Here is a 27,852-nt window from a genome sequence, read left to right as displayed (position 1 = left end):
TCATGTGTTGTAAAATGACGTAACGCGTTAGCTGAATTGGCCAATTTCTCATTTATATAGTGCCAGCTTAACTGATTCTTGACCTAATTGATCTACAAGGCTTATCATTTTTTAAATTTTCGCTCACTAATGATTTCAAATTATTTATCTAGGATGAAAAAAACATAAAATCCCTCAGAATTGAGAAATAAAAGCAACAAATAGAATATAATAGTCAAAGGCAAAAAAACTTGCCAAATGTTCTCCCCATTATGATATATCAGTCGCCAATATTGCAGACGCTCATCGTTCATCTCATCTAGACCATGAGACTGAGTCGATCTCATCTCTAGCAGACTTATATAGCTCGAGTCTCTTGGCGCATTTCTGCCTTCTGTCCATTAATACAGGATCTTCATCCAATAATTGTGCAAGTTGCTTCGCCTGCAAAACAGACCCGAAATGAATCAGAAACACTACTTATTTATAGGGATGTACAAAAACCGAACTCAACCAATTAATTCGGTTTGACATTATAAAATTATTGATTTTCAGTTCCATTCGGTTTGGGAGTAAAAACATTTAGCTTATTTTTGGTTCAAAAATAAATTTGATTAGTTCGAACTGAATTTACTGTTACCTCCTTTCTGCCTAATTGGGTGTAAAAGTGATCCAGCAAAGACCGCTTGGCTTCTCTGACTTGGCAATGAACTACAGCTTTGGGAATATAATTCTTGATGGCCTCAGACACCATTCCAATGTATGAGGAAACATTGGATCCTATTCTCCGGAAGTGGCCTTCGGTGTATCGATCTGCATTGTTGGCAGTTGGATTTCCACTCTTCTCCACCTCCATTGGAATTTTCCTGAAGAAATCCACCGTCAGGTACGACGATTCCATGTCTACCAGCCTCAGAGTTGTTTTCTTACTGTCTTCACGAAACCTCTCAAGTGCTTCATTTGCAGCAATTGCTATTTCAGCTTGCAGAGTTGGAAAACGCTTCAGCTCCTGTCAGGCTTCGTAATTTAAATTTGATAGCTTCTCTTGTTAAAATAATAACTTACAGGGTTGATTCACAAACCTGAGTTTCTCCAACAGACCTCCTTACAAGTTCTTTCAAAACAAAGTGAACCTGCAACACGAATTAATAATCAATAATTTGAATCCATATATTCTATATCGCATGAAAACTTCTCGTTCTATGTTTCCATTTACACTAATGGATTTGAAACTCAATATTTATATTCTACTCAATACAAAATATCGTTTTTCTATTTCTCGTTTTCCGTATTGGTTTTCTCATGACAGAATATGATCCTAAATTTCTGATGACCGTAATTATTCCAAAAAGTCACACTTTTATGCATGATAATCATTGATCACATAGCTTGCCATAAAAAAAACAAAAAAACAGAAGGAATGAAATTAGATCACTTACAGCATCAACAGAAGCTTCAGCTGGTGCTCTGAAGTAACTAATTGCACCTTCAATAAGGCGTCTATAAGCTTGCTCTGGTGCAATTAGATGTGGTTGGTACCCATCTGCTTCTGAAACAACTTTTCTAATATTTTGCAGAGATAAATGCCGGTCAAATGGAAGTTTCCTTAAGGCAGAAGGAAGTTGGTGATCAAAAACTCCATATATACGATCACCACCAGGTCGCCTGGGATTTCAAAAAAAAAATGAAAAAGCTTGGATCAGTTTCATATAAATCTAATTCATAGGATGCCAAGACAAATTTCAGTAATGAATAGAAGAAACAAACTGGGGCAAGCCGTTTGGACTTGTATTTAGACGATTTCTTATCGATATTCACCCATTGCAATAGGCATAGAACTTTAGAACCAGTTCATCTAATTTACTGGTTAAGACAGTTTTTGCACAGGAAACAAAGTAAAAGTAAAATGGTTTTATACTGTACCCTCCATCCAAATGCTCCTTGAATACCCTATCAAAAGCACGACACAACTCCAAGATAGTGTATAACTGCGCCTGATAGACAAATAGTCACAAGCATCGGTTGATATCTTACATAACCAAACTCTGCTTAAACTATCAAATTTCAAACTATAATAATAAGATCAGTACGAAGAAGCTCTTACCCCAGCATCAATAGTAACAGGTCTACCTAGGTGGTCCAACTCCGCCTCAAGTTGATCAATGCTTCTGTTAACTAAAGATACGATGCCTGGTATGCGTGCTTTAATTACAGACTCCAAATGCTGAAATCATACAAGTAATAATTAGTGATTACCAAAACAAAATAGAACTACTGAAAGAAAGTAGAAAAATTGAACTGCCAGAATAAATAGGCACAAAAAATCATCAGTTATTTTCTTGAAAGACGGATAACATAAAATCCAAAACTCTCATCGTCATTTTAAACTTGCAAGTAAAATGAGTGTAAAATAGAGAAAAACTTATCTCAGTATCAGAGTAAGGAAAAGTCACCTTGGACAGAAGCTTTGCAAGATATTCTGATCCCATTCTTCCAGCTAGGTGCCTATAATCAGGATTAGTTGCAAAGAACTCGCGTTCATGTTGCCTAGCGGCTATCATGTTTACATTTTTATTGATATCAGCTTGAGAGCGGTTCACAATTCCAACCCAAGGGTGTTGAAGTGGATAAGCCCTCCCTTCAAGAACCTAAAGTTAATGCATAGGAACAAACAAGGGAGAGAAAGAGTGATGGAGAGTTCATAAATTGTACATAAAATATAGAACAATTATACATGCTGATAAGTAGAAATTAATCGAGTTAAAATCACAAAATATAACAAAATACTTTAATTCTGCTTCTGCTGCATTTAGAATTCTACAACATCAATGAGACATGAACAAAATTTAACTAAGAATTATGAGTAACCTTACATCCAAGGCATTTGTTCCCTTATCCATCAAGTCAACCTTTGTCAACACACCAAATGTCCTTTCACCTGGGGACAATTAGGAAACATTTTTACTTAAAAAGAATGCTATTAAGCTAATCTGCAATTAGAAATAACTCTTAACTTTATTACAATAAAAGAAGTCAGAATGAGAAATGGATGAAAGAAGATGAGGAAAATAGCACCTGTTGGATCTACTTCTCTAGAGAGTTTGATAGCATCGGATGTTGCTATATCTTGATTTGCCGGTGATATGGCGAGAATAAGGCAGTTTGGCTGCAGTCCAGTAATGAAAAAACCCATTATCAAAAGAAAAGTATTTGCATTCTGTCAAAATAAGTAAAGAATTCTAATGATAGCAATGAGAACAGCAATTTCCCTTCTGCCTAACCTTTGCAGAAGAAAGGAAAAGAGCTGCTATATGAAGAGGTGGAAACAACTAATTTGTATTTGGAATACCATCTGGTAATTGTTTAAAAGAACTTCCACCGATAGTATTAAGAGAAGAAAGGTATAGAAGCTCTTAGATTATGGCCAATTTGAATGGATTGCAATGAAGGATATCAATGTAATAAATAAATATGTCATATTCCAATCAGGTGGTAACCTTAATCTATGTTCTGCTTAAGCATTAAATTTTAAGTACCTTCTCCACATATGAGCGAACCATATTCTCTATGTCCTTAACAATGCTCTCTGGCTGTCCCTCTGTAAATGACAGAAACTCCAGTTTACAAATTATAAAAGCTAGAAATATAAATAATTTAGGAACTAACACTGATAGTATCTCATTTTTAATTGAAGAAACGAAATGTAATAACTGGAGGCAGGGCTAGTTGAGTATACCAACAGCAACCTTCGTCAAGCCAGGCAAATCTATCAATGTCAAATTGACAACTGCATGAAAGAAGAGGAAGAGAAGAAAAAAATGAAGTTATTTATAATTCCATCACGACGTAACCAAAATGAAATGTGCTATACATGATATATGAAGCCTGGAGAGTAACAGGGTTGTTTTTTTATGTACCATTTGGAGAGTAGATACTTAAATGAATAGGAACTGGAGAAATTTGTTTTGACTTTCCGGTCATTCTATCAGTTTCATCTTGAATTTCTTGTCGAACCACGGCTATACATAAAACAAAAGAGAGTTATATTGCAAATGTACCTTTACTTATTTCAGACTATTACTCCATGAAACTAAAACAATTATGCCGTCTCAAACTTCAGATGAACACTTTCAATCAAGCATCTAAAATGAGAGCAATGAATCAACAAAAACATAAAAGGCAGTGAAAATTTTGTTCTGTGATCAACAAAAGGACTCCGTGAAATGAAAAAGAGGCATCAAAGTTAAACTATTCAAAGAATGTACTGGCTGAATCTAAGATATTATCAGAACATTGGAGCTACAATAGAAGTCGAAATTTATAATGCCAAGTGAAATGGCAAATAAAACTGTGATGGCAATATAATAAGCACAGCAAGCATTTCTTTTCAAAGATTACAGGAACTTGGAGAAAAGACTTTAAAATCCTCAACTATATTGGAACATTTTCTGCACTAAGGATTCATTCATTTCCTTTGGTAATTTGCATTTTCCTTCCAAGAAATGCTTGGACAGATTTTTATAAAATGGTTCAAAATTACTTTATAAGAAAAAAAAAATCACACTGCCATTTATCTTTCTTCTCCTATGACAAAGTTGACAGAACAAAAAAAGCTCTAATGCTGTCCACCTCTTAAAATGTAGGTTATAGTCTCTGGTCAAGCACTTAAAACAAATAACTAAATAATCATTTTAAAAAAAATGAATTAATTAAAACAATCCGACTTTTGTGGATTATTATCATTCTATTTAGTAAGAATTTGTAAATGATAGCTACTTAAGTGCATTAGAATACTCAATTATTTAGTTTGAACTTATGATTTCCTTCTCTTTTACAAGCTGATATTATAATTGTTCATTAAAAATTAAAAGGCAAATACAAATAAATCTTATAATAAGATTAATAATGCAAAGTTGCATAAATGAATGACATACAGAAATCTGTGATTCTTTTCTTGGGTAAGTGAAGAAACTCTGCATACTCTTCTACCCCTGTTTCTATCTTGTGCAGTTGCAACACCAAAGGCCTTCTTGTCACAATACCTGAATACATTGCACAACATCAAATAGAATTTGACCAGCAAAAAAATTACAATTTCAAAAGTCTTATTTATTTTGTGTCTAAAGTAAACTTTTACCCCTCGATTCTCCTCAGACTGTGGTTTGCCTGGTTTAAAATGAATTAAAATACTAACTAATCTCCGCTAAGTCCGCTAACATTAACTAACATCGAATAAGTCTATATTTTATATAAAATAAAACAGTATTAGAATAATAATAATTATAAAATACATGAATACCTGAGCCTCTGGGAAGAAAATCACGGCCAACAATACTCTCCAACACCGATGATTTTCCAGAACTCTGCAAACGACGACACCGTTTAAGTAAAAAATATATATATTATACACCAAAACTACACAATTCAAATTCAAATACAACAGCCTTAAAACCTAACCTATCATAAACAAACAAAAACCGCATTAAGTTTCATTTCCGTAACGGAACCGTTAAACGCAAATGCAGAAACAGAGAGATAAACGACCTGACCACCGACGACGGAAACGGAAGGAAGAGACTCCCAAAGAGTAGGCAAAGACGAAGCCGTAGCATCGCCGGCGCCGTAATAATCGCCGAGGAGAGTACATGCTCGTTGTATTCTGTTAACGAGGCCGATCAAGCTCTCCATAGTCGCCGCCATTAACGGAGGATTTGAATTTGAATTTGAATTTGGAAAAATGGAGAAGAGAAGAAGAAAGCATGCAGTGAAGAAGAAGTAGATAGTGAGTTGGTAGAGTATTAGAGAAGCTATTTTGAAAAACAAGTCGTTACTCACTGCCTGAGATTCTGTAACTGTAATATATATAGTGCGCCACGTTCTTAGAGTTGTGTTTGGTTGGTTTGAATTTTTGTGGACTGGCTCGTGACTGAAACTTGAATTTTGAACTCAAAAATGGCAGTTTTTTTTTTTAAAAAATGGTAATAAAAGAAAATCAATAATTACAAACTCTAATTAATTTAATTAAATTTTATTTACTAAATAAAATCTATTTCAAAATTTGATTAAATAAAATAAATTTCTAAAAAATAATTTAAACATTTTCATATGTTAGTTTTGCCAATTGAGAGCTCCAAATTTTACTTATTTTTAAAATTAATTTTTATAGTTAATGATTTAGTTTTTAATTTAAAAATAACTATTTTACACAATTATCTTTTATTTCGGTTTAGAAGAGGTTAAAATGAGGACTGCATGACCCAAAAAAAAAGGTTTTGAGAGTTTAGTACATAAGCCATAATATTTGCAAAACTGACTGATCATAATTTAAGAATCTATTTGAAAAATGATCAAAACTCTTGATATCAAAAAGGCAAAATGAATTTATCCCCCATAACTTCAGTGTTTTGTCAAGTATACGACGATCTTTAAATCTTGCTAGTTTAATTCATTATTTTTTTCAATTTTTGTCAAATATACCCATGACTCGTTTTGAACTGATGTGGCGCAATGTTATTTATCTATATGTACAAATTTATCCTATGTGGCTTAAACAACATCATGTTATGTCAGCTTCAAATGAATCGTTGATATATTTGGCAAAAAAATTAAAAGATGATGAATCAAACTGACAAGATTTAAAAATCGTGATACATTTAGCAAAAACATTAGGTAGATAAATTTGTTTTCCCTATAAAAAAAATCATTTTAACAATAAAATAATATCACATGAATTATAAAAAAAATAGTATAAAAACATTGTATTATATACCATCCCTCTTTCTTATTACCATATCAATCAATCTCAAGTCCTACACTCCCTTACATATATAGTTACAAACTAATAATTAAATCAACAAATTTCTACTTGACCAGAAGCAGCCTCATTAGCAGAATTATGACTTGACTTAGATTTAACATCATCAATATAATGCTGATAACCATATGAAAAAAAGCCCCACACAGCCATCAGCATGGCTATAACCTTCACTCCATCCATCTTATCATGAAAAAATATCACAGCAAGAATGGGAACAATTGGCAAGGCCAATGTACTAATCACATTGGAAAAAAGAGAGGATACTTCAAAAATCAACCCCAACAAACCAATGGAGCAAATTTGCCAACTAATAGCAGTCCAAATGAGAGTCATCAGATACGAAACGCTACCTTTTTCGTATCCTTTCATCTCGGTTTCAAAGGATTTCCATTCTCCGCTAGCGAAGATGCCTACGACACAGCCACAAGTTGCAACGAATGACGGATATATTTGCATATCAAGAACAGCAGAGAATGTTTCGCTCTTTATCACCTTCTCGAAAGCTAGCTGCAGTAACGAAAGGTATAGAGAGTACGCTGCAGATGCGCCGACTGTGCACAGAAATCCAACTGCGTATTTCGCTTTAGAGATCCCCGAAGAATTTTCGGAGTCTGCGTTAACTGCGAGAAGGGAGGCGGAAACAGTCAGTAGAAATATTGAATTGAATATCAAAATGGTGAACTTCTGCGAATTGATGAAGAAGGAGAAGAGCGCGTTAAAGGCCAGCTGAGTTGCGCATAGAAGCGAATAAGTCGAGACCGGAAGGTATAGGAGTCCGTACGAGTACATCAAGTTGTCGCCGGTTAAAAGTAGGCCAAACCCGAGGTAAAGAAGCAAAAGGGTGGATAGTTTTGGCTTAGTTTTAGAGGTGAAGTTTGGGGATTTAGTGGGAGATGAGAAAAAGAAAAGGAGGGGAAGAAGTAAAGGGAAGCCAGCAGATTGAACAAATGTTGCCATCCATTTGCTATTACCACCTTTGTCATAATATAATCTTCCCAAAAGAGTTGCAGCAGATTGGCCTGAGAGAAGGAAGATTGTATAGAAAGCAATGCGTAACCACCGGTTATAATTTACAAGTTTAGGAAGCAGCCTGCGATGTTGATTAACAGAGACTTCATTTTTTGAGGCTTCCTCCACAGAAGCTGAAAATCCAACACAAAAAATACATTATATATATTTTTCAAAATCGTCGCTTTTAGCCCATTTTGCAATGTTCAGTTTCAATTGTAGCCGTTTGTTTAAATTGAAGCAGAAAAAGATTCAAATATGCCTATCAATAGCATTGGAATAGGAAAATAGAATGAACTTTAACGTCGATCACTCGTTTCAGACACATTTCTATATGTTAAAAATAACACAAGTTACAAACTAACCTGTGATTTCTGGTTGCAGCTCACGAGGACCATCCATGAAGCCTCGATCTGGAAAAGAAAACTAATTAACTTAAAAGAAAGTTTAACATTTATATATTTTCCTGTGCTGAAGCTATGAGATGAGGTTTCTTTCTAAATAATTAGACTAAAAATAGCTGTTAATTGTGCTGGAAACTCAGCAAGATTTGACCAGTCTAACTTTGTAGGCTACTCAAACCACTTGATCTAGGAAGCAAAAGAAAATTAAGTTTCCTCTGTTCTCAGCTATCATTATCATGATTACGACTCAAATGATATTGCTATACAGTCCAACTTGGCTGCCGCTATCGAGTAGGGGTGTGCAAAAACCGAACCATACCCTTTGTATTTTGGGATGTGAAGAGAAATATGATTTGGTGTCGAGAAAAGAACATGCGGACAGCCAAGTTTCGGGTTCAAATAAATGTTCAAGTACATGCGGATTGCCAAGTTTCTGCATAAGGACAGTGGCTATGCCTATGCATGACTTATTTGTGTGCATGACAAGTATTTTCTCTTCATTTCTAATTCTATGACGGCCATTTTTGCATAAATCCAAAAGCAGAGGTCATATGAGGAGCTTAAAATAGAGAAACTAAGGTGAGCATCATCTGAGACTTTCTCCTGAGTTTTCTCTAAAAAAAACACCATATTAGTTTGGTTTTGAAATAAATTAAAATTTTGATTCGGTTTAGTTCAGTTCTAACCAAATGCATACCTTGACAGCAAAGTAGCTTTTTGCCATGGTTTCAATTCTTGAGCAATGTAGTTTAAAAATAGTGGTTAATTAGGATTTTAATAGGTAGCATGCCAACATTACAGTCAGAGGTGTAACCTAGTCGAGCCAACTCGCAAGCTACTGGGGATTAACACGAATTGACTCGACTCATATCGAGTCAAGCTCGAGTTCGACTCGAGTTAATTACCAAGTCGAGTTCGAGCTCCAAAATACTTGACTGGATGAGCTCGGGAGCCTAATCAAGCTTTAGTTAATTTACGTTTTTACCCTTTATATTTATATATATTTACAATAATACCTTTATTTTTATATTAAAATTTATATTTTAAATATTTATATAGATAATTGAGTTCAGCTCGAGTCTCAATTATTCTATCGACTTCAAGCTCGAACTTCTAAAATGAAACTCGATCGAGTTCAAGCAGAGTATCGAGCTTCAGATTTTAGAGTCGAGCCGAGCTCGAGCTTGGCAGTGTGTCGACTCGACTCGGTTGCACCCTAATTACAGCCAACAAATTGTAGGCATGTGTGTAAAAGATAATGTAAAAGAGTTCTAGCAGCAATATAATCTCTAAAGTCAACAAATTAAGATAGATACCAAACTTTAAAAAGTAAACTAAGCAGTAAGTAGTAATCAAGATGTTTGTGTTACCAATTTTTCTGGCCTCTCTTATTCTTGAAGCAACATTTCAAATCTAAATTTTAAATCTATATAATGGAAAAGTATTTAAATATGTCCTTGGAAACACCGCAAACATCAACATGAACATCCGTTAACAGTATAAAATCGAAAATTCAAGTCGGTGAAATCAGAACCTTATCTATTTTAATGATTTAGTCATCATGTTGATGCAAGAGAAATTCTATCTGGTACTGCCAGATCCTAGGAGCCGGTCGACAAGTTTAACAACAGCGTTAGCGAGGCTATCAGCCGCTTCTTGAGTGGATGCCTCTGCATATACGCGTACAACATCTTCTGTACCAGATGGTCTAACGAAACATCGGCCGTGACTGTATTTCGCTGAACAACAACAGTGATACTTGGTTAGCTAACTGATTATGTCACAACCTTACATAAACACAATATATGCACAACCCCATAACAATGTGTTTGGTGATTCACAGCACATTAGCGAAATAGCTCACGCGTAAAAAGGTTCATATTAGCTATCCATTTTGTTCAGCTGGAATTTACATGCTTATATGTACATTTGCTCCATTGTTCTATAAAATGCAGGACAGTAGTGATGACAAAAAAGAAATACAAATAAAGCAAATGAATAAGTGTAAAAAGCAAGTGAGTGTTGGCCTAGTTGGCAATGCTCACATTGCATGTTTCTGAGGGCGTGCGTTCGACCCACCCCTCGGACAGCCAGTGGGCTGATTAAAAAATGAATACTAAAACTAACATCTAACTTAGTGTAATTCTACCTTCGATAAAAAAAAAATAAGTGTAAAAAAAACGAAATGTTTTTTATTGTATCCTACTTTTTGTTAATTTTTCGGACGTGTTTCTGTTAGATAATGACTAGTGTGGATTTTATCGAATCGAAAAGAAATAATCTAGAACGTTTGCAATAGTTTTAAGTTCAGACGATGCATAATCTTTTAAGTCGGAAGTTAGAAGCTACATATAAAGAAGAAAAATGAGTTCAAATAAAACAAGAAAAATAAGCTGACATGTTTTCTTAACAAGAAATTAATTTCATGAATTGAATTTGTTTAATAAGCCAGTAATTCCCGCTTTTAAAATGCTGCATTACACTCTAAGTTAAAATATTAAATCAGGAGAAACTCAGGATTTGAACCAAAATTGAAGATTGCAGAAAACCAAACCAATGTCAATGTTTCAGGTATAGAAAATTAGCTAAACGAATAAAAACTTTGTTTTTGGTCTTTTGCAGACAAAATTGCATAAGCAAATATTGGTAATTAATAGTCCAAATCCGTAGATCACCCCCTAAAGAATTGATAATTACCGATTTCTGCATTAATGGCTTCTTGAATGCCAAGGGGTTTCACAACCAGAGTCTCTGCATTTGCAGTAACAACAGCAGTTCTGTCCAAAACTTTGACCTGGTAAAGAAGCATTTGAAATATCAATTTCCAAATAGAAGATATAAAGAAACACTATAGCTCTTTGCTGATTACTTTACTAACACTAAATGTCTGCAGTAAATATAAAAAATTAAGAATTTACGAGATGAACACGACCAACAATTCGAAGATAAAATTCCTTCAGAGACCTTAAGTTGCCTGCTTGGTAGATCATGGTAAAGTTCACCCCATTTGTGTATTGACCATCCCTTGTGTCTTAAAATGGCTTCCACCAAGAGCAAACCACTTAAAGCATCTCCGGCAGCTTGGTTCATCACTTTACTAACCGCTAATAGTCTCAAAGCAGCATTATGTTGCTCCGAACCTGAGTCGATGAAACAACTTAGTTTGAACTTCAATTTTCTAATTAAATAAGTACAATATCATCCAAGAAATTACCTTTATATTCTGAAGATAGCTTATTGCATCTTGACTCTAACCGAGATAGGAAATTTTCTGAGAATAGGATAGTACCATGGCCATTGGCCTCAAAATAAATCCCAATATCATATCGAGCAGCTTGCTCATGCAAGTATTTTACTCCTGTTGGGGTAAAGACAACTTCTAAGCCTAATTGCTTGAGATAATCCGTAGAAGCTCCATTAGCATAAGCTGTCTGTATAACACCAAAACGAGCTTCAAAACAGTCATCGAGTTTTTCATCTTTTTCCTTGTTAAGAGCACTCAATTGCTCCCTCAGGAAGACAGCAAATAATGATAGTATCTTGTCCCCATCAACAAGATCAATCCTGCTGCTATTACTTTCCAGCACAGTGAAGTAAACAAGTCGATCAGCATCTCCATCCAAGCTCGCACACCTGAAATACTACAAACTTTCATGCTATTGGCACCACTTCTACAATCAATTTTTTTCATACTTAAATAAAAAAGTTATGGTTCTAAAACTGTTATGATAGCTGTAAGCTGCCATAATATATTCCTATATCTTAGCTTAAATTAAATATTTAATTAGTAAATAAATACTCCCTCCGTCCCACTTTAGAAGTCCCATTTGACTTTACACACAGATTAAGAAAACATTAATTATTCTTGTCTTTTCATGTTTTTTCATGTTTTGCCCCTATTAATGATAGTGGAATTTTCCATAGAACTCTTTTAAGATAACTAAAATAAGGGTACAATGGGGTATTCAATGAAAAAATACTCTAAAAATAGTAATGGGACTTTTTAAATGGGACATCCCAAAATAGAATATGGGACTTCTTAAACGGGACGGAGGGAGTATAAGTCTTAGACTTATTTAGGAAGTAGTTTAATTTATTTCTTATCTAGTAATAGTATATGTTTTATTATTAGAATAGGATTCTTTTAGATACGTATTCTAATTAGGACTCTTTTAGATTACCTATTGTAATCACGAAAGGATTCTTCTCTATTTAAAGAGAAGGAATTTAGAATAATAAATCAATCAATAAATTCAATTAAAGTTTGAAAAGAGAAGTCTCTTTTTCATTAACTAGTTTCGCATTACGTGCTATGCACGTGACTCGTAACATAACACGTCAATGAATATATTAGTAAATTTGTTATAATTATATCAATTTTTTATTTATAATTAATATTAAATTAGTTAAGAATTTTTGTAAAAGTAAATATAATATATTCGGTTATTAAATTTGTTCCATACTGAATTTATTTTTCTTTTGGTTTTATAATAACCATAATAACCATAATTAATTTAATTTTATTAATAATATCTTTAAAAATAATAATAAGATAGAAATTTAAATATTAATATATTGATCAAATACAGTATTTTAATTTTGTAGTTCAATCAAACTAAAAGATAGGTATTCCTACTAATTTGGAGACAATTTAGTTATTTTTTACATATTAAAACTAAATTGGAGATAAGTTAGCTACCTATTCTAATTAGGACTTTAATTACAATAGTGATTAATTAAATAACTAATTAGGTAATGACTATAAAACCTTTATTTAATACTAAACTGAAAAGGATTATTCGGTAAATTTGCCTGTCCCCCCCCCATCCGTGCTTTTATATATAGTATAGATATAGATATAGATAAATCCAATACCTTAATGAACTCTTTTTTTTTACCGACAACCATACTAATTATTCACTTATTTTATCAATTGTAGTTATTCTAACACAAGCATTTCCAACATAAGTTGATGATTTATTCTCCAGCTATTGATGCTTATGTCATAAATAACTACCCATGTATCTGCAGTTGCAAACTAATAATCTACTATCTGCTTACACTTCACTTTCATTAGTTTCATTCTATTCAACAAATTAATTTGCAAGCAGGCCAGAAACAAAGCAGACAAAATGGAAGAACGTTGTTGGACATTGACTGGTTAATGATTCAACTAGTATTCAAACTAAATGGAAGAATTTTGTTGCATAATTGATGGATAAATCATTATCAGAACATGAGGTGACTGACCTTATCCCAGCATTCTCAGAACCAACTCCTTGTGGAACTATCTTTTCTTTCTGAACAAAATCAGCACCAACTCCTTCATTGAGGACCCCTCCATCTTTTCCAGAATTACAAACCTCTATATAGGACACATTTAACATCCTCTTCAAAACTTCAAGTTTTTCTCCACCTACGCCATTAGCCCCATCAACAATCAATTTGTCATCTGCCTCGTTAATTTTGTGTCCATCAGGAATCAAATCAATCAAGCACCTATAAAATCATAAGAAAAAACTGAAAACATTTAGTCATTTCTTACATAAATTTTATTGTCTCCCTCTATCCCAAAAATTTACATGTATCCCAAATTAACCTGAATGAGCTAGAAAGCTGCTCAAAGTAATCAGCTTCAGTTGCTTTCATGCCCTTATTTCTAGCACGAACCATCCAGTGTAGTTGCGGAGTCGTCAAAATTCCCATGTCAAATGCAAGAGCTCCAATGATTGAATTAATTCCCTTCGGTCAAACACAAAGCAAAAGCTCAACTATTTCTGAATGACAAGAATGAATAGCTACAAGATCAAACATCATAACATATCCAAAAGTAATTTAAAAAATGTAAGAAAAAACACAGGAAGACTGATCCTTGATAATTAAAGGAAGGGTTATACTTGTTTAGCAGCTTGAAGAAGCGATTCACCACTAGGTCTCGTATCTCTTCCAAGTAGTACCTCTGCTGACCTGGATCCATCAAAAGGGATGTTTTCCTTCTTTACAAAGTCATCTATCAACTATTTAGACAATAAGAGAATAAAATAACAAAATTCAGATTAAATAAGGGAAAATCTTGAGTCAAGGGTAAGAGTCTAACACTACCCGAATTAATCGACCAAACCAAACTGAAATTTTAATTTGGTTTGGTTTTCGGTTGATTCAGTTTGGTTACGGTTAATAATTTTCAAGGTTTGGTTAAATAGGTTTGGTTCAGTTCTTTTTCGGTGTAAAATTTTTGAATTTTTAGAAATTAATATTAATTTGCCCCTAAATCTGTACATAATTACAAATTAACACCAAATTAATGTATATTTATTTTCTATAATAACCAATTCTAATGAAATGCGGTTATTCATTTAACCAAATACCGAGCGAATTAAATAATTTTTTCGATTCGGTTATGATTCAGTTTCCGGTTTTGGCTCAATTAAAGAAATCCAGTTTCAGTTACCAAATAGATCGACGCACACCCCTACTCACAACTACATACTATTATTAATCCTAGTTTATAGTAAACCATGTCTAAATATTTCACCTAAGAAGCACGGAAACTTCGACAAAGTTGCGTGTCCCGTTCGGAAACCGGAAACTCATATGAAACGTTTCGGTAAATAAAAAAAATTGGGCAACTATAGAAACAACCTAAAATTACCCACAAATTTTATCTAGAATACATTTTATCTTTTTATTTGTATTAGGTTCAATTATGTTTGATTAATTTTATTAATTGGCATAAATGTATACATAAAATTTAAAATATATCATTTTACCATTTATAATATTATAAATATACCCCTATATTTTTATTATTTACACGTATCCCCTATGTTTTGCGTACATTTTAGAAAAATACCGTTTTCCCATGTCCGTTTCATGTCGTTTTTGTTTCCCGTTTCCGTGCTACTTAGTATTTCACTAAATAGAATTAAATTCTAGTTTCTTAGACTTTCTAAACAATATGTTAATAATACTAATAATAATAATAGCACAAAATAAAATTTACCTGAACAAGGTTTTCGGGCGAGGCGGCATTGGCAATAGAATTAGCAAAAGGCTCCCAATGTTGAGTGAGCATAGCACCAGATGGGTCAGCAACTTTAACACCATTATCACTCTCTTGATTATGAGATGCAGTGATCATTAACCCAATTACTGATTGGGTTTTTAAAGATCGAAGAGCTGCTAATATTCCAACCCTAAACACTGTAGACTGCAGAATTGATGCATCTTCTCTGAATCCAGATGTACCGTATGATAACTTCACTCCTGCATTCATTTGAAAAAGTAAATTAAATCAAAATTCTGTCGATTGGATTGAAATTGAGAATTAGAAATGATTGAAATTGACCTTGAGGAGGTGGGTAGTCGGAGGAAGACTTGAGAATTCGACATTTTTGAGGTTCATCCATTGATTTCTTCGTCTAATTTTGGAATTAGGGTTTGTTTGTTGAAGATGGAATAAATAAGATCAATTCACCGTTAACAGGAAGATGATAAATTCATAAAAAAATAAGATCAGTTAATTCAGTTTGAAGGATGGAAGATCCCACAAATTGGAAAAGTTTGGTTTACACAAATATTCAAAATGATTATTAAATTATTTAATTTTGTCTTTTTTTTAATTATTTAAATATTGTTAAATTAATAATTTAATTTTTCTTTTGGCATAAAAATTTGTTTTATTAAACAAAATTTATTTTGAATTTATATAATTAAAAATAGGACTACTTATTTTTTAAATCTAAACCATTTTACACTTTTTATCAATTACGATCAAATCTTTTAATATGTCAAATTTGAAAGCTTTTTTTGCAACTATAACTAAAATTTTGAGTTTTATTTTTTAAAATTCCAACCTTTGCATCTTTTATCAATTACGGCCAAATTCTAAAAAATTATCTAACTCCCAAAAAGAATTAATATAACTTTTGATCGCAACTCGCAATTGATAGAAATCGAATGGTTTGAGTTTTAAAAAATAAAATTTAACTTTAACTTTTAAATCGGACATAATTGTAAAAATTAAAAGATTTGATCATAATTGATAAAAAAACGCAAAAATTTATATATAAGAAATGGGGCCTTAAAAATATAGTAATATACTGTGGCGATATTTTTCTTTGTGATGCAACACTTTGTGGAACTAATTTTGGCTATGACTATGATTGGCAGGAGATTTGCATTTGGTTGAAAGTGAACCAAATTGAACTTACATTATTTTTATTTTCTAAATTGAACCAAAAACTGAATTCTTTTTATATAATATCAAACTGAACTGAATTTGTCGATTCACTTCGGTCAATCAATTTGGTTCGATTTTCTTGAGGCATAATAAAACCCCTTGATAGGTGAAAAGCGGCAAGGTACATTTTGCAGTTGAAAATGCAACAGTCAACTGCAGTGAAATTTCATTCAAAAACATTAAATCAAAGAACATTGTTGAATGCAGTTTAAGATCAATAAAAACAGAGCTAAACAAGACATCACAATCAAAATAAAGAAAGATCATATATGAATCTCAGGACGGAAATGAGCAGCAGCGTTACCATAACCAGAAAAGTCGAAAGGACCAGCAGCGTAACCACAGCTTCGTGACGACTTCTGCGAAGAATCTTGTTTTCGAATTGAAGAGGGGTGCCATCGATTTTGTAGTTTACATTCAAAAGAAGGCTCTACAATTACCAATAGGATACAAAAACAAGCTTAACATGGCAAGCAATGCACTTGTGTCCTAAAAGCTTGAGTTTCCCAGCGAACTCTTGGCATCAATCATATTAGCAGTAGAGTTATTTCCTCGATATCCAAGTAATCGCCAAATACACAATCATTTTTTTTACTGCAAATCATCGAATCATACCGAAATGAAGGAATACGTTATTTATATTAAACAAATACAAAGTAAAAACATCAATGGGCACCTCATCAAATTCTTAACTTCACTCCAAAAGTGAAAGACAAATTAAGCTCTATTCCCTTTAAACGAATTTTGGAAGATAATTTTTAACATTAACTGAAATGTCTTTTGAAACTCTTCTTCTTCACATGCTGTTTTTTTTTTTTTTTGAACGCGGGAAGAGACCCTAATTACTGATTTTATGAATACGTTGCTTTACTGCATTGAATATGATACAGAAAGAAATTTACATGTTGAAAATAAAGCAAAGTTCATTCTCAAAAGTGCTCCCTGAAAAGAAACGATAAGAAACCACATCTACAGAGAACAAAATAAAAGATTAAAAAAATAATTATCTGAGTACAGTAGAGCAAGATGAGAACAACATTAGCAATTTACTACAAGAAAGCTCATAAAATTCTAAACTAAATTAACAATAAGATAGACCAATATATTATGTTCAAAACAAATAAAATTCAAGGTTTTAGTTATATTATGAGAGTTTTAAAACAGCTATATTTTGATCCAAGGACAAGGAAACATCGAAAATTAGAACAAAAACATTATTATTGCCATCCTTGAAATATTAATTGTGGTGAAAGCACAAGAGTCATGGTTGTAAAGAATTCTAGCACCAACACTATGTCACTATTCGACTTACAGTTATAATACCAAACCATGCAATATGTTTGACCAATATCTTATTGCATTTGTCAGTTCATGACCAACAATTGTTACCTTTGATCATTTAAATACATGAAAGATACGTTGATTTTAACCTAAAGTTTTCCTTCTTTTACTAATAAACGATAATAAAAAGGTCCAGCACAATAGAAGAGAAAACACGATTCACAACTGCCTTGGCACGAACCTGATCTTGGCTTGAATGCTGGCAGATCAAGATTGGGATTTCCCGTGATCATCCACAAAAATCCACTTACAGGCGGTAACAAACTTTTGGCAGATGACCTAAACATTGGTAGATTAAAGAGTCACCAAACGAGAAAATTTGACATTCTCAAATCAAAATGGAGTAGCAAGTTATCGATCATCTTTAGTTCTTACAACATAGGTATCCATCAACCATAACCTTTTCTTTATCAAAACAAAATTATGATTATCTGCGACTATAATTTTCTCCCTTGATGTGTCTTTCCAAGCATGAAATGCCCCATTTAGAAAAGGCTGAATGGCCTACCGCTCTCCTAAAAGATACTAGAATCCACATTTTCTCATCCGCCTTGTGCCCGCATGAAAGATTCACTTAGACTTCATTTAGCACAAAATTGTTTCCGATATGATGTTCTCTAACAAGAAAAAGACTCCAGCTAATTGTTTTTCATCATGTCAAGTTCTTTTTGGTGATACTATATAATATATTCATCCCAATTCCCAAAAAATGAAAATCGTCTCGGTTCGCATACTAGGATTCTGGATCGTGAGCCTTCATAAAAGCAGAAGCCTCTTAAATTGTTCCCCATTTCATACCCTCTAAACTTCTTTTCCATTAAAGAACAGCGAAGTTAGACATGAAATAAAATTGAAAGAGAGGTTTATAAGAGAGAAATCCTTCTATCCACTGATAAGACATGCTATTTCCAAGCTTGATGGCTTAATCTTTACCTTAAATAGTTGGCTTGCACAGACTCTTCTATCTACTTGCGAATAAAGATGGCCCACCTAATTTTTTCTTATTTTCCTTTGTTTAATTAATGAATTGGATCCTGGATATTTAATTTCAAAACGAAGATGGCCTAACTGAAACCCAGTTGTTGTTGTTTCTCATTTGAAAATTGTTTATTCAACGGTTCAATCCCTTTCATACATGTTAGAAGGCAATACAAAGAAATAGCCAGAAAAACAAGATTCAATGATTTTTACTAAATTTTAAAAGGAAATGCAGATTTAATATGAAAAGACATGACTTGCAAAGCAACTTCATACAAGATAGGAAAGATCGTCAAAACAACTTACATGTAAGGGTCCAAGGTCCCATTTATGTGCAACAGGTGCCAAAATGAACCATGAAATGATCACAGTCCATGCCTTTAGACAGAGAGAACAGTGCCACCAAAAGAATTCCTGTTATTAACATTTTAAAGCACAATTGATTAGAAGATTGTCGTTTGAATCTTCTTAACTTAGATTGATTATAAAATGAGGATTTATATATAAGATTATGCAGTTACTCTAACATGAGAGGGTGTAGCCATTTAGCTAATTGCAGAAGAAATTAGTTCTGCTTTGAAACAACAAAACAGCACGAACCACGCTCTAAAAGTTTTGCCTTTCAAGCACAGAGTACAAAATGTTTCTTACATTTGTGCCACATGAAGCCGTTCTTTGTGTTTTTCATCTGTACTTTCCTCATCGTTATCCTCCTGGTTTGTGCTCAGTAGAAATTGTTGTTCTTTTTCTGTGTTACCGCCACCATTGTTTACAAGGGTGTTATGATCTGTTGCAATAGCATTTTTCTTGTAGTTCCAAACAAGCATTGCAATGTAGTCTTGAGGTGAAACCAGACCCTGCTCCCTGATGCAATTCCGTTGCTCCTCCAGGGTTTTCGGATCATCCAGTCTTATAAATTCAAGCAATGCCTTCTCATGATCAGGTCTCCAATTGACTGGAAAAGGGGTGTAATCAGTTTCAGGTACAAGAGACATCCTGGTATACTGAAGCCCATCAATCGACTCTGCAAGCCCCATTCTTAACAAATTATGGTACTCAGGAGATGCTCCTTTCTTCTCCTTCAGTGGGCGACTCAAATTCCGGGAACTAATCTTATACACCTTTGCACGTGAACGAAGCTTGTATTTTGCAGCATAAAGCTTTGCAAGTGAACCCCTTATAATGTATGAACAGAAGTTCACAATTTTCTTCCGATTATCAGCATATCTATACCACTCAACCATTGTTGACAAAAGCTTATTCATTTGCGCATTGGTGTGAGATTGAGTAGCATGAAACATTCTAAAGCAAGGTTGTGGGTCTGGATCTCTATCCCCCTTTAGAAAGTTCAGCTTCCTAAATTGCTTAATGCTTTGTTTCAAGCTTGCCGTAAGAGATAAAAGGGTGCCGACGCCCTTTTCACTGATAATCTTCCCACCGGTGGCGGTGTAGCGAAGAGTTGGATACACAACTCTTCTGCACAAAACATGGTCAAGAAACATTATACCTTTAGTTATATGCTCAATAGGGAGGCTCTCATTGTCAAGCTTGAGAAAGTATTTTTGATCAACAAACTCAATCAGTTGTTTTCTCAATGTAGCTGCATCCGCTCTAGGTCCTCTAACGCCAATTAAAATGTGACCCCCGTATCTTATATAATCCATTTTCCGGGTCTTGTCTGGCCCACTTGTTGGCACAAATTCTGGCCAAGATGTATTTCCCTGTTCTGCTTCCCCCTCTGGACTATTCCATATGACATCACTTTTAGAAGGATGGTAAAACTCTTGAATCTTACCTTCAACCCATTTGTCTAATTCATCGAGGCAGACATTAGCCAAAAGGGGGCTAAGAATTCCACAATGCCCCCAAGAAGGAAGCTTTTCTGCCTCCTCCGGCGCAAACCCAAAAAAAGTTTCTAGCCAATACGGATCTGGCTTTGGCTCATCCTCTGCTAAGACCCTCTTTTTCGAATACTTCCTCTTAATCCTCTTCTTTGGCACTTCGACGGCAGTTGTGATCACAGGTGTAGTCAATGCTGCCTTCACCAAATCAATCACTTTCTTGTCCCTTACATCTCTCATCAAAGCACTTATTACTATACTAGGCTTCATGCCATCTAAAATCGTACTTAAATCCCCTTTTATATACCACAAATATCCAGCAAAACTCCTCCTAATGACTCTCAATGCAGTATGTGCATTTCTACTAGGCCTAAAAGCAAATGACTTCTGCGAAAACCGTGCTTCATATATTGGCTCCAAGATCATATACATCACCTCTTGAACAATCTTGTCCTGAAACGGAGCAGGTTGTGTAGTGGTTAAAATCGCCTTGATCTTTCTCTTCGACAACGACTCATAATCCGTCTTATCTCTCGGAGACTTGATAAGGAACTGCAACCTAGCACCCCACTTAAACCTATTATCAAGAACAGCATTTCTAAGAGCTAACAAATCCTCCAAGGCCGGCCTTTCTATAGCACTACGAGGCACGTAAGCTCCAATCTCATCAGCACACACTTTCTGATACGCTAATACCCATAACTCAAACCGACGAAGATACGAGGTCAAATTGCTCGCCGTTTTATCGGGTTCGCGAAAATTCTCAATCCACATTTGAGAACATACTGAAACAGCATCTTCCTTCATTAGGGTGGCTGGGTCATCAGGGTCGGGATTACGCCGGTGCATCGGAGTATAGGACAGGAAACGAAAAGAAACAAACCCGTTACTCCTAGGGTTTAAAAGACTGGAACTTCTGAAAATCCTATGGGTAAAAACAACAATCCCCCGGTGCATTGCAGATTAAGAAAATAAAAAAACTAAGCTGCTTCAGGGCATTTTATACCTAAATTCACTTAAATTTTGCAACTTTGCAAATTAAATAAGGAAGCATAAGGTAGTAAATAAGTGAAACCCAGTTCCAAAAAAACCGTTCTGGTTACCTATTTCTGTAACCCAGTTCAAGAAAAACCGTTCTTGAGCTCTAGAAATGGCGATGGCCCGTCGTTTCGAGCATACTGTTCCGATGAGTCTCTGTGCTTGGCTTGTTTGGGCTGAAGGAGGGGTTTTGGAAAGTTTGGTTTGGGTTTAACTGGTAAAATAACAGATTACTACTCATATATTGAACTTAATGTTTTAGGGAAAAATACGTAGCCAAAAGAGTGGCTAAAACTAAGTAATAGTGGTTTTAAATTTTTAATTAAACATTTACTGTATTTTTTAGGTGATAAATACTAAAATGTAATAATAAATCTTGTATTTGATTTTAGGTAACTATTTATCGAATGAATATTTAAATTGAAATATTTAACTGTCACCTAAACTTGTTTATGGTTTGGATATCCGTCCTTATGGCCGGATTTGAATAATGACTTTTTATCTCAAGTCCGGTCCGAGTTGGCGTCCAAAAATAGTCCAATATTTTATAGACGGGTTCGGATTTTCATTTTTATAGTTTTTATATGTAAATTTGTCTCTAATCCGTAAAAATATAATATCGAGGCGAATTTGAATAGAAAATACCAAGTCCGAGTCGAACTTGGACTTATATAAAAAAAAGTGAATTAGCTAATTACCTAGATTAGAAAAATATTAGCATTTAGTAACCCTAAAATTCTAACTTGATTTACATACCCCAAGCGTGTCAACCATTTATTTTTTTACTCTGCTCTTTATTTTTTATACTCCACTTATACCTAACACACTTTATTCAAAGTTTCTTCTTCTTCTTCTTCTTCTTCTCTTCTCAGCTCATTTAAAGAGAAAAAAAACAACAAATCAACAATTCAATTTAAAATCTTCAGCTCATAACAATTCAACAAATTATTTTCTCTAATTCTATCATTACTTTTTAAAAATTTATTGTGACTTTCAAATTTAATTTCGATCCGCTCGAATTTTTAATTCCTAATTAAATAGCTTCAAATTTCACTTCGAATTCAAATCTAACGATCATAACTTTCTTAAAAAAACAAAGAAAACTGTAAATTATTAATTTATTTGTTCTCATTAAAAATCTATTAAAAAAAATTCAAACGGTTTCAAGTACAGTTTCAATTACGGTTTCAAACCGTTTACAAAGGTTTCAAACAGTCTAAAACAGTTTCTAAAAAATGCTTTTAAACAGTCTAAAAAATAACAGTTTCAAACAGTTTCAAAAAATAGTTTCGAACAGTATAAAACAGTTTCAAACCGTTTACAAAGGTCTCAAACTGTCTAAAACAGATTCTAAAAAATAATTTTCAATGGTTTATAAAATAACAGTTTCAAATAGTATCAAACAGTTTCAAACCGTTTACATAAAAAATAACAGTTTCAAAAAAACAGTTTCAAACCGTTTACAAAGGTTTCAAACAGTATAAAACAGTTGCAAACCGTTTCCAAAGATCTCAAACAGTCTAAAACAGTTTCTAAAAAACACTTTCAAACAGTTTAAAAAATAACAGTTTCAAACAGTATAAAACAGTTTCAAACCGTTTACAAAGGTTTCGAACAGTATAAAACAGTTTCGAGAAATCAGTTTCAAACGATTTCTAAAATTAATTTAAAACATTTGAAAACCAGATCAAAATATCATTAATGAAGAACATTACGATTTTTTCAAAAAAAGTTGTAAAAAATTTCAAAAAACGATGCTAAAATAATTTAAAACAACATAGAAAGAAAAAAGTAGTAGAAGAAGAAGAACTTTCTCATCTGTCACCATCATATTATCTCTTAAACTCTTTTTTTATTTAAATTTCTTTGTCTTGGAGTTCATTTGTATAATGTGGAAAATAAAAAAAGCAGATTTAAGAAAAACGAAGAAAAAAAAAGTTGCAGAGGAAAGAAGAAGAAGAAAAAAAAAAGAAGAAGAAGAAGAAGAAGAGAGAGAAAAAGAAGTGAGAAAAAAAATGAGAAGGAAGAAAGAGAAAAAGGAGAGAGAAAGGAAAAAAACGAAAAAAGAAAGAAGAAAGAGGAAAGAGAGAGAGAAAAAAAAAAGGAAAATGAGATATGCATGTGTTTAAAAGAAGGAGAGTAAAAATACAAATAAATTATTTTGCTAATTGAGGTACAACTAAAAATAATAGAAAAATAGAGTAAAAAAGTAAATTTTTGAAATTGAGGTATTTAGAACAAATAAGTTAAAAAAAGGAGTGTTTTATGCAAATTCCTCTATAAAAAATTAAAAAGCTCAGCCTATGAACATGTCTACTGTTACCTAAGCTAGCAATATCAATATAGTTTTTCTTTTAAATAGCCGGGTTGAAACCGGTTGAACCTGACCTTTCCACAGGGACCGGTTTTGGTTCAGTTTACAGAATAGATCTAGTCGTGCATTTGTTCAGGTTGACGTGAGATAATCAGGAGCCAGGGAAAGTCTTGACTTTGGGTCTCCACTGACTGGGCCGATTCCGGCCCATATCCAAGTTTAAAATAATTTTTTGCACTTGTCAATTGAAGATGGAGGAAGCAAGAAATTATTAATTATCAGATGAACGAGAACAATAAACAGAGGCATAAGAACATATTCAAGAGAAGTGCAAGGTCACCACAATCATAAAAGAAATTCTCTAAAAATAATTTAACTAAATAGCTAAAAACATCCATTGTGAACATTGGGTAAGAAAAGTTGGTGAAATTTAATAAGTTATACCATTTACTAAAATCTAATAAAAATGAACACCCTGCAAAAATTGCTCCAAAGAATCTGGTACCACCTCATATCTGACTACATATACATCGTCTCCGGATAACATGATGGAACCAAAAATCCTTCGATACTGTGAATCATCTGGGGCCAAACTACTACTTCCATGTCGTCTCTTCCCCGGAAAATGTTTATAGTAAAATCTGTCAACAAATGCCAGACGGTAATACTAGACGATAATGGATAGTAAAAGTGAATAAGGAGCGAAAAATGACCATTCGCCTGCTGAATTATCCGATGAATTAAACTGCGGGTTTCTTGTTTCTAAAGCTCTCCTTCATCACAGTAAATTTTTTCTTGCACTGATTCACAGTCTTCCCAGGAACTGCAGCAGATACCCGCTCCCACCGCTGATTGGTTTCCTTTGGAAATGTTTTTAGCGCCTGAACTAGAGCTCTTTCTTGCACAGCGGACCAAATGTCTTGATCTGAACTTGAAGCCGCTCCATTTTCAGTTACCCCTTCATCAGGATTCTTGTTATTTGCAGATTTACTTGAGGAATCCTCGGGAGTTTCCGTCTTTGCTGCTTTACTAGTTTCCGGCTCTTGTTTAGCTGCTGCTGCTGGAGCTGGTTCTCCTGTTTCATCTCTAGTTGTAAGTGGAGAAGCAATGGATTGTGTAGGCTTCCTCTTCTCAAGAAAAGAATCAAAAGCTTTAGCAGAGTCTGGTTTTTGAAGGAGGACGGTTTTTGTTGCCTTTAGAATTTCTTCGACAGATCTTGCAGTACCAATATATTCAGAAATAACCTCCCACCTCCGAGAGGTTCCTTTAGGATACTTCAGCATTCCTTTTCTTAGAAGCTCAATTTCTTCTTTGTTCCAAGGCTTCTCCTTCTTTTGAAAGTTGCCTAATGGGACACTTCCATTTCGCTCCACCGAGCCGTTACTCTTCTGTTCTTTAATGCTCTCAGTATTATGTTTATGCCCACTAGCATCAGTGAGCAATTTTGCTTGCTCTAGCTCTTCTTTACCCTCCATTTTATCACATAAATCCCTGAGACTCAAAATATCCAATGACGAACAAAGATTTTCCACATTGTCATCGGAAAGATTAAGCAAACGCTGGGATAAGACGGGTGCTGAAAGTGTTCGAAGACGAGTTCGCTCTTTGCGCAGAAGCTTCTTCTCTTTCTCCTTTATCTTTTTCTGCTGCAACGCAATTTCAGCAGCGCGCTTTCCCTCCTCTTCTTTACGGCGTTTCTCCTCTTCAACAGCCCTTACAGCTTCTTCCTCCTGCTGCTTTTTCGCCAAAATTTTAGCTTCCTTCTTTCTCTGCCTTTCAGCTTTTTCCTCTTCCTTTCTCCTCAATATTCGCGGATCTCTTTTATAAGCATTGTCCACAAGAGTACGTATTCTTGCATACTCTTCCTTCCTTTCCTTCTCAGTAATTTTTGCATTTTGCCTCTCCATCCACCTTTTATGTTCACGAGATTCAGCTTGCTCAACATCAAACTCATCAGAATGTGGGAACTCCCTCCAGCTCTTAAAGCTATACCAGAAATCATAGAAGCTTTCGACTTCTTTCAGAGATAAAGTATCATCACCTAGAGATGGAATTGGCTGGGTTACCGACCACCGTCCATTCCTCATAAAAGCAGGCCCAAAAACCTTAAAGAAGTCCTGAGGTGCACAGTCAGTGGGGATTTCATCATCAAATTCATCAGTGGAGTCATATATTCTTCTCTTTATAGGGTCAATCAAAACTTCATATGCTTCTTGAATAGCTTTGAAATGGCTCTCTATTTCCTCCTTTTTTACTTGTTTTGCAGCCTCAGTTTGCTCAGCAAGAAGAATTGCAGCCTGTTTATCAGGATGATATTTCAAAGCAACCTCGCGATAGCTTTTCCGTATCTGTTCTTCAGTAGCAAGATATCTCAAATGACTCAAACCTAACAAGGCATAGTGATCTTGTTGCTTGTCTCCAGATTTCTTCTTACCTTTGCTGCTGTAAGAATCAGCTGACGGCATGTGTGACTGTTCCTTTTCATTCGGAACTTTCTGGTCATCACTGTCCACATCTTCTTCCACATGGCCACTGAGTTTGAGAGCAACAGCATGAAATGCATGCCCAGCAGGTTCAAATTTTACAGCCTTGATAGGAAGCGCATTTGAAGAAACATAGATTGGATTTCCATCCACAAGCTCTTTTGAATAAGAAATAAGCCGAAACTTAGGCATGACGACCATAATGTTCAAAAAAGATAATTACTCGACCAAAATCAATCTCCAATAACCCAATACCCACCCTGTTTGTTAACCAAGCTGCACATAAAAGAAAGCTCCGATGAGTACAGCCCATTTAGATACAATTAAACCAAGACATAATTAACTCCACAGAGTGATCAGTAACTATAACACATAAACAGAATGCTCCCTTGGTGATAGAATAAACTTTCAACAACAAGCTTAAAGCCTAATAACAAGACAAATACCAAGTTCGTCACCCTCTAAAACACAATCGAACACAGGAAAAGGGGACACTTAGCGTTCAGACCTGAAATTTCATTTTAAACATAAAAAACCTTAAAATAACACCGTTCCCCCGTGTACGTGTCCCTGTTCCTTCAATTTACTTTAGATTCAGTATTAACTTAACTTATTAAGTATACTTATCGTATTACAAACCCAAAAATACTTGAGAATTATAGCATATGATGATTAAACTACAAACAAAAAAAACAGCAGACTTAACAATCTATAATAGCAAACATTTGATTACTGTACAACACAACTTCAATCAATAATTTTAGTTTAATTAAAGAGTAAACAAGAACACTATCATTCATTAAACAATTTAGATTACAGAAAATACCTAACAAATTCAATCTAATAAGAAATTTAAACAACAAAATACAAAAATAAGGATTATACCTTGTCGAATAGGCGGGTCTGGGGCGGTGATTGTGGTTTTAGGGTTTAGAGGAGGTGGAAGAGATGATCGATGCGCAGCGTCTAAAAAGAGGAGCTGAACAAATATGAGTTTCTAGGGTTTGTATTTATATGTTTCATAACTACCCCCTACTATTTTGCAATGACTTAATATTTCAATTTGCCCCTTCAACTTCTATACCATGGGTAAATATCACCCAAAATGAATTTTTCTATCAATTTATTCCTTCAATTTGTCAATTTTTATTAATTAGACCCAATTACACTTAGGGTTCTGCATCGGTTGGTGAAAATCGGTTAAAATTGATAAACCGAAGTTTGTTAAATTTTCAAACCGGGCTGAATTATAAATCTGGATTCGGTTTGGTCTGGTAAAATTAATGTAAATATTAAAAAATTAATATCTAATATTTTTTTGTATATGTTTTTTTAGTATTTATATACTGGATCAAACTTATTAACTTATTTGTCAATTATAATTGAGGATTAAAGACAAAAAAAGTA

At 34.0% G+C, this 27,852-nt stretch overlaps 5 protein-coding genes across 6 annotated transcripts; all 5 read right to left on the bottom strand.

Moving 5' to 3' along the window:
- Positions 1–32: 32 nt before the first annotated feature.
- On the bottom strand, positions 33–5,889 carry LOC126683357 (phragmoplastin DRP1E-like). The gene is made up of 15 exons (XM_050379224.2): positions 5,524–5,889; positions 5,279–5,342; positions 4,914–5,021; positions 3,897–3,998; positions 3,716–3,766; positions 3,516–3,577; positions 3,055–3,145; positions 2,853–2,917; positions 2,433–2,627; positions 2,084–2,203; positions 1,903–1,973; positions 1,419–1,644; positions 1,062–1,112; positions 620–988; positions 33–423 (listed from the first exon to the last, which is right to left on the bottom strand). The coding sequence occupies exons 1-15, from the start codon at positions 5,677–5,679 to the stop codon at positions 295–297; spliced, it is 1,860 nt and encodes a 619-aa protein (XP_050235181.1). The 5' UTR covers positions 5,680–5,889; the 3' UTR covers positions 33–294.
- Positions 5,890–6,710: 821 nt separating this feature from the next.
- LOC126680273 (probable purine permease 11) lies at positions 6,711–8,967 on the bottom strand. The gene is made up of 2 exons (XM_050375370.2): positions 8,170–8,967; positions 6,711–7,938 (listed from the first exon to the last, which is right to left on the bottom strand). The coding sequence occupies exons 1-2, from the start codon at positions 8,204–8,206 to the stop codon at positions 6,830–6,832; spliced, it is 1,146 nt and encodes a 381-aa protein (XP_050231327.1). The 5' UTR covers positions 8,207–8,967; the 3' UTR covers positions 6,711–6,829.
- Positions 8,968–9,613: 646 nt separating this feature from the next.
- Positions 9,614–15,745, bottom strand: LOC126682860 (phosphoacetylglucosamine mutase). Of its 2 annotated transcripts, XM_050378624.2 has the most exons (9): positions 15,557–15,745; positions 15,212–15,474; positions 14,106–14,225; positions 13,808–13,950; positions 13,459–13,707; positions 11,423–11,841; positions 11,173–11,348; positions 10,906–11,002; positions 9,614–9,947 (listed from the first exon to the last, which is right to left on the bottom strand). In XM_050378624.2, the coding sequence occupies exons 1-9, from the start codon at positions 15,615–15,617 to the stop codon at positions 9,790–9,792; spliced, it is 1,686 nt and encodes a 561-aa protein (XP_050234581.1). In that variant the 5' UTR covers positions 15,618–15,745; the 3' UTR covers positions 9,614–9,789. The 2 variants fall into 2 exon arrangements, with proteins under 2 accessions (XP_050234581.1, XP_050234582.1); XM_050378625.2 differs by lacking the exon at positions 15,557–15,745 and having other exon boundaries at positions 14,106–14,175; positions 15,212–15,444.
- Positions 15,746–16,572: 827 nt separating this feature from the next.
- LOC126680054 (nuclear intron maturase 2, mitochondrial) lies at positions 16,573–21,887 on the bottom strand. The gene is made up of 4 exons (XM_050375091.2): positions 19,421–21,887; positions 19,076–19,183; positions 17,973–18,070; positions 16,573–17,044 (listed from the first exon to the last, which is right to left on the bottom strand). Exons 1-2 carry the CDS (start codon positions 21,565–21,567, stop codon positions 19,150–19,152), a joined length of 2,181 nt encoding a protein of 726 aa, XP_050231048.1. The 5' UTR covers positions 21,568–21,887; the 3' UTR covers positions 16,573–17,044; positions 17,973–18,070; positions 19,076–19,149.
- Positions 21,888–24,310: 2,423 nt separating this feature from the next.
- LOC126680055 (uncharacterized) lies at positions 24,311–27,440 on the bottom strand. Its single transcript, XM_050375092.2, has 2 exons — positions 27,331–27,440; positions 24,311–26,721 (listed from the first exon to the last, which is right to left on the bottom strand). Exon 2 carries the CDS (start codon positions 26,644–26,646, stop codon positions 24,703–24,705), a length of 1,944 nt encoding a protein of 647 aa, XP_050231049.1. The 5' UTR covers positions 26,647–26,721; positions 27,331–27,440; the 3' UTR covers positions 24,311–24,702.
- Positions 27,441–27,852: the final 412 nt, after the last annotated feature.

This window comes from Mercurialis annua, linkage group LG5 (assembly GCF_937616625.2).
Source record: "Mercurialis annua linkage group LG5, ddMerAnnu1.2, whole genome shotgun sequence".
NCBI classification, from domain to species: Eukaryota; Viridiplantae; Streptophyta; class Magnoliopsida; order Malpighiales; family Euphorbiaceae; genus Mercurialis; species Mercurialis annua.
Note: the sequence above shows the minus strand (reverse complement) of the source record. Positions and strands in the feature narration are given on the sequence as shown.